The 7,611-nt window shown below is 34.6% G+C and overlaps 1 protein-coding gene across 1 annotated transcript; it reads right to left on the bottom strand.

The window, feature by feature from the left end:
* Positions 1–1,894: 1,894 nt before the first annotated feature.
* LOC137245329 (uncharacterized) lies at positions 1,895–6,393 on the bottom strand. The gene is made up of 2 exons (XM_067775828.1): positions 5,517–6,393; positions 1,895–5,442 (listed from the first exon to the last, which is right to left on the bottom strand). Exons 1-2 carry the CDS (start codon positions 6,223–6,225, stop codon positions 5,432–5,434), a joined length of 720 nt encoding a protein of 239 aa, XP_067631929.1. The 5' UTR covers positions 6,226–6,393; the 3' UTR covers positions 1,895–5,431.
* Between the last annotated feature and the right edge of the window lie 1,218 nt (positions 6,394–7,611).

Here is a 7,611-nt window from a genome sequence, read left to right on the forward strand (position 1 = left end):
ACTCATTAAGTTATATTTGTTCGCAAACTAATTAGGCGATCTATTATATACTGCCATAAAAGCAGATTAAATACGGAAAAGCACACATACCGCACTTATTAAGTTATATATGTTCCCAAATTAATTATGTGATCTATTGTATACTGCTATAAAACCAGATTAAATACGGAAAAGCACACATACTCCGCTTATTAAGTTATATTTGTTCGCAAAATAATTATGTGATCTATTGTATACTGCCATAAAACCAGATTAAATACGGAAATGCACACATACTCCGCTTATTAAGGTATATTTGTTCGCAAACTAATTATGTGATCTATTGTATACTGCCATAAAACCAGATTAAATACGGAAAAGCACACTTACCCCGCTTATTAAGTTATATTTGTTCCCAAACTAATTATGTGATCTATTGTATACTGCTATAAAACCAGATTAAATACGGAAAAGCACACATACTCCGCTTATTAAGTTATATTTGTTCGCAAACTAATTATGTGATCTATTGTATACTGCCATAAAACCAGATTAAATACGGAAAAGCACACATACTCCGCTTATTAAGTTATATTTGTTCGCAAACTAATTATGTGATCTATTGTATACTGCCATAAAACCAGATTAAATACGGAAAAGCACACATACTCCGCTTATTAAGTTATATTTGTTCGCAAACTAATTATGTGATCTATTGTATACTGCCATAAAACCAGATTAAATACGGAAAAGCACACTTACCCCGCTTATTAAGTTATATATGTTCCCAAATTAATTATGTGATCTATTGTATACTGCTATAAAACCAGATTAAATACGGAAAAGCACACATACTCCGCTTATTAAGTTATATTTGTTCGCAAACTAATTATGTGATCTATTGTATACTGCCATAAAACCAGATTAAATACGGAAAAGCACACATACTCCGCTTATTAAGTTATATTTGTTCGCAAACTAATTATGTGATCTATTGTATATTACCATAAAACCAGATTAAATGCGGAACAGCACACTTACCCCGCTTATTAAGTTATATTTGTTCGCAAACTAATTATGTGATCTATTGTATATTACCATAAAACCAGATTAAATGCGGAACAGCACATTTACCCCGCTTATTAAGTTATATTTGTTCGCAAACTAATTATGTGATCTATTGTATATTACCATAAAACCAGATTAAATGCGGAACAGCACACTTACCCCGCTTATTAAGTTATATTTGTTCCCAAACTTATTATGTGATCTATTGTATACTGCTATAAAACCAGATTAAATACGGAAAAGCACACATACCCCGCTTATTAAGTTATATTTGTTCCCAAACTAATTATGTGATCTATTGTATACTGCCATAAAACCAGATTAAATACGGAAAAGCACACATACTCCGCTTATTAAGTTATATTTGTTCGCAAACTAATTATGTGATCTATTGTATACTGCCATAAAACCAGATTAAATACGGAAAAGCACACATACCCCGCTTATTAAGTTATATTTGTTCCCAAACTAATTATGTGATCTATTGTATACTGCCATAAAACCAGATTAAATACGGAAAAGCACACATACTCCGCTTATTAAGTTATATTTGTTCGCAAACTAATTATGTGATCTATTGTATACTGCCATAAAACCAGATTAAATACGGAAAAGCACACATACTCCGCTTATTAAGTTATATTTGTTCGCAAACTAATTATGTGATCTATTGTATACTGCCATAAAACCAGATTAAATACGGAAAAGCACATTTACCCCGCTTATTTTTTATTTATTTATTTATTTATTTATTTATTTATTTATTTATTCATATTATAGTCTAGGACAATCAGAACCTCCTTACAGACTATTTACTAATATATCTTAACTAATATATATAAAATATTCAAATAATTTCATTCAATAGCAGTTTAAACCTAAATTTATTTAATGCAAAATCAATATCTATAGAATACAGCAAATTAAACTCCCTCATTGCCCTAGCAATTGGAGAGTTGGAAGCATAAGTCGTTCTAAATCTATCTAACCAGAAAAAATCGTGACATCGAAGGGTTCGCGATGGTACATTGAACCGTATACGTTCTAAAAGATAGGGCGAGTCAACCGTCCCATTGATGATATCATATAAAAATGTCAATGAAAGCATTGATCTTCTACTCACTAAAGATTTAAGGTTAATTAAAAGACACCTAGAACTGTATGTTGGAACAGGGTCTTGAAAACGCAAAGACCGGAGGGCAAATCGCAAAAATATTTTTTGAATACGCTCAAGTCGGTCTATATGGCAGGCATGGTACGGCCTCCAAATGAAAACAGCATATTCTAGTTTAGACCGCACTAGGGTTGTAAATAAAAGTTTTAAAGTATAAGGATCACTAAAATCCATACTGAAACGGCGAATGAACGCAAGTGTGGAATAAGACTTCGCAATGACATAATTAATCTGACTGTGGAATAGAAACTTCGCATCAAAGACTACACCAAGATCTGATATTTCATCAACAACCGTCAGCGTAGAGTCCCCAATATGATACGAAACAGGAAGAACATTTCGAGTTTTAGCAAAGGTAATACTAAAACATTTACTTATATTTAAAAGCAGACGATTCCGTTTACACCAGTCCATTACGTTATCAAGATCAGCTTGGAGCATAGTGGACTCAGATTGAGTCGTGATTGATGCAAAAATTTTCAAGTCATCAGCAAACAATAAGAATTCAGCATAACTGAAACAATGACGTATGTCATTAATAAAGATAACAAATAATAAGGGACCCAACACGCTCCCTTGTGGTACACCAGAATTGGCAGTAAACGACCGCGAAGAAATACCATCTACCACAACAACACAGCTACGATCTGCCAAGTAAGATCTCACCCAAGATAGCATACTAGAATGGAAGCCGAAGCCAGCAAGTTTAGATATTAGTAATGAATGGTTGACTTTGTCAAAAGCCTTCGAAAAATCGGTATAGATAGTATCAACTTGCGCTCTCCTATTAAATGAAGAAATACAGTATTCAGAAAATACTGCTAGATTAGTTACAGTTGATCTGCCAGGCATAAATCCATGCTGATTAGGTGAAATCAAGGTCTTTACTGCGAAGAATATTTTATCCTTAACTACAATTTCAAACAATTTCGAGACAGTGGAAAGTTTAGAAATAGGACGGTAGTTGGCAACATTACTTTTATTACCACTCTTGAATATCGGGGTAATAGACGTTACCTTCCAAGCGTTTATGAAATCTCCATTCCTGAGAGATTTATTAAAAATTAATAAGATTGGATACGCAACTGCTGCAATATTTTTAAACAAAAAAGAACAGAACCCATCTACATCCATTTGCACTGACGACTTGATCACCGAGATGCCACAAATGACATCTTCAAGAGTCAGGGACAATTGACCAAAATTAATAGGGGTGTCATTTTCCGTATCTAGTTCCTCGGTGAGAAACGTCCCAGTCTCAAAATTCGCCCCGAAAAAATCAGCAAAGAGGTTGACAGCTTCGCCGAGGGAATACGCAGATTTTCCATTGTAAGAAACTTTAGATGGGATACTTGCACACGACTTTTTAGCCTTAACGTAACGCCAAAAAGATTTAGGGTTTAACTTAATATTCCTTTCAAATTTAGCAACATACTCTTTATGAAGTTTCTTACTCAAAGATTTAAACTTACTTGAGTATAATAAATATTTATCCTTATGAAGACGCATCTTCGATAATTTATACCTTTTAAAAAACTTATTCCTTAAATTTTTAAGTCTTTTCAACTTTCTTGTATACCAAGGTATTTTGTAACATTTCCTTTTCACTCGAGGAATTAAAGTGGAGCAAATTTCATTGACTTTAACTTTGAAAAGATCAAAGCATTCATTTACACTCTTCCCAGAAAATATAGTATCCCAATCATGCAAATTGATTCTATCGCTAATGGCATTAAAGTTGCAATTTTTGAAACAGTAATTAACCGGTAGCAAATCTAAGTCGACATTTCTAAATTCGTAAAACTCCAGTTGCAGGACAAGAGGAACATGATGCAAGCCGGGGCATGACAGAGGATCGAGACATTCTTCCAAAGAAAAACTCATATCTTCACTTAAAAAAATTAGATCCAATGTTTTAAACAGTTTATTTAAAATTGAATTAATTTGAGTAAGATTGACGCTTAATAAGTTGTCAACAACATACGTTTCGGAAAAGCTAGTTACATTGTTGGGGTACAAAGTTAAACTCTCACCCACTGGCGCCCAGCTCACATCTCCTATATTGAAATCACCTAAAATACAAAAATTACACTCTGATTTCGTAGAAACTAAGTCTATAAGATTATCAGTATGTGCTTTATACAAACTGTCAATACTACCAGGCGGAATGTAAGATACACATATAAAGAGTGTCGACGACCCATTGACACATACACACAGTTGATCCAACCGAGTGTCCTCATTCTGCAGTGAAATAGATGATGAGTGATATTTACGCCGAACAGCAATTAAAGTACCACCTCCTCGGGACAGGCCAGTTTTTAACGTATCTCGATCTTTTCTATATACGTTGTACATTTCGGGATCAAAATACTCGTTGTCATAGAAATTTTCATTTAGCCAGGTTTCCACGAAAACGTAAACATCATAACCCAATAGTGAACTAAATTCATATACTGCTTTAGACTTAGTTCTAAGCCCAGAAGCATTTTCATAATATATACTAAACGGCAAAGAGTTCGGTTTGAAATTCAGGGATGTTGCTACACCACTTGTTGAGTTGCACCGCCCCTTGGAAAAAAACGGAACGGCCGTAGAATTACATTAACAGGCCAGATGTTCGCATCAATAACTTTGTTGTAATAAGATTCCGATACGCCTAGTTTAAAACTGACTCGCCTTAGTTCGGACAGATTGGTACCACTTTTTACGAGCTTGTCGCATTTCAAATAAGTTTTACCAATGCCAGAATGTTTCGTGACATAGCTTAAAATATCATCCTCGGTCACTTTGGGCAAGAACGATGAGACGTGCAGCCACTTCATACTCGAAGCTACACACAGTTCCGAGTTGGTATTTACGCCAAGAACCAGTGGCTTACTTAGATTCTTCTTGGCACTCCTCCCTACCAGTAAAGGTGCAGGAACATTATCATTATTCTGCGTGTTACTCACAGTATGAGCATCCCGCAGTCCAAAATTTGCAGTTGATGGGTTATTATTTTGGGCTACCACCGTAGCGAAACTCATTGGCAACGAAGTATTAGTACCAGTGGCACAAGTAGTAGAAGAGGTAGTAGTGTTGATAGACACAGAGGCAGTAGAAAGTGGCACCGAAGCAGCGGAAACATTCGTTAATACTGGTTTAGTTTTGCTTTTCTTACTACCCTTCACAGTCGGACTAGAGTTAGTACGGTTCGCACCAAGTTTATTATCTGCACCCTTTGAAATAAACGGCTGGGTATTATTATTCGGTAAATGTATGTCTCTGACATTATTATGTTCAGTCGCATTACCTTTTAGCAAAGACTGAGTGAGAGAGTTATTTGTCAACACGGTCATGCTATTAATAGACGTATCAACAGTATTTGATTTTGGTACGCCAGCAACATCATCGGCAGCAGCAGCGACAGCATCCCGCATAACCAAAGAGCAAGCAGCAGGAACATTAACATTATCAGACAACTCTTTTTGTTTGTTTACATTAAGAGCATTGTCCGAAACCAGCTTAAGCAAATCGACTACAGCCTTTCTCAAATCTACTATTTCCGACTTAAGAGAAGTTATAACAGCATCTCTGTCTTGTAGGTTTGTGGACAATAACTTAAATTCGGCACATAAAGCATCAAACTTTCGTGATAACTTTTTATTGTCATCACGAAAGAAGCGTAAAGAGGAATGCATATTAGCATCTTCTGCATGCAAACCATCCAGTTCATTGTCCACAGTGGGTTTCGCATTATTTATATTGTTTGTATTGTTTGTGTTCAATGAAGAACTTTCAAGTGGTCGTTCACACGATACAACGGGTGATACAGGCGGGCGGAGAGATGAGCGACGCTCTGCCATGCACTTCTCACACAAAAAAGATTTACCTGCCGAGAGCAAATAGTCAACATCGGTTTGCACAAAACCAACACAATGCAAGTGAAAAATTTCTTTGCACTTTGCACACTGAATTTTTGGATCTATGCGATCAACTTTTTGTTTGCACACACAAGGCATTTTAATATTAAATGAATATTCGATTAACTAGACAGCGGTTAGCGTCAATAAAGTTTATACACCAAGAGTCAATATGCAATTGCACGACAATTGGTCACAAAATTACGCGATTAAAGACGGTTTATTATGATAAAATTCACCATAATGCGGAGCAAAGAAAAAACACGTCCGCACTCCACGAATATAAATCAATGTTTTTAAGTTAAGTTATATTTGTTCGCAAACTAATTATGTGATCTATTGTATATTACCATAAAACCAGATTAAATGCGGAACAGCACACTTACCCCGCTTATTAAGTTATATTTGTTCCCAAACTAATTATGTGATCTATTGTATACTGCTATAAAACCAGATTAAATACGGAAAAGCACACATACTCCGCTTATTACTGTTATATTTGTTCGCAAACTAATTATGTGATCTATTGTATACTGCCATAAAACCAGATTAAATACGGAAAAGCACACATACTCCGCTTATTAAGTTATATTTGTTCGCAAACTAATTATGTGATCTATTGTATACTGCCATAAAACCAGATTAAATACGGAAAAGCACATTTACCCCGCTTATTAAGTTATATTTGTTCGCAAACTAATTATGTGATCTATTGTATACTGCTATAAAACCAGATTAAATACGGAAAAGCACACATACTCCGCTTATTAAGTTATATTTGTTCGCAAACTAATTATGTGATCTATTGTATACTGCCATAAAACCAGATTAAATACGGAAAAGCACACATACTCCGCTTATTAAGTTATATTTGTTCGCAAACTAATTATGTGATCTATTGTATACTGCCATAAAACCAGATTAAATACGGAAAAGCACATTTACCCCGCTTATTAAGTTATATTTGTTCGCAAACTAATTATGTGATCTATTGTATATTACCATAAAACCAGATTAAATGCGGAACAGCACACTTACCCCGCTTATTAAGTTATATTTGTTCCCAAACTAATTATATGATCTATTATATACTGCCATAAAACCAGATTAAATACGGAAAAGCACACATACTCCGCTTATTAAGTTATATTTGTTCGCAAACTAATTATGTGATCTGTTGTATACTGCCATAAAACCAGATTAAATACGGAAAAGCACACATACTCCGCTTATTAAGTTATATTTGTTCGCAAACTAATTATGTGATTTGTTGTATACTGCCATAAAACCAGATTAAATACGGAAAAGCACACATACTCCGCTTATTAAGTTATATTTGTTCGCAAACTAATTATGTTATCTATTGTATACTGCCATAAAACCAGATTAAGTACGGAAAAGCACACATACTCCGCTTATTAAGTTATATTTGTTTGCAAACTAATTATGTGATCTATTGTATACTGCCATAAAACCAGATTAAAT

Source organism: Eurosta solidaginis, chromosome 1, assembly GCF_040869045.1.
Source record: "Eurosta solidaginis isolate ZX-2024a chromosome 1, ASM4086904v1, whole genome shotgun sequence".
In the NCBI taxonomy this organism is placed as follows: Eukaryota; Metazoa; Arthropoda; class Insecta; order Diptera; family Tephritidae; genus Eurosta; species Eurosta solidaginis.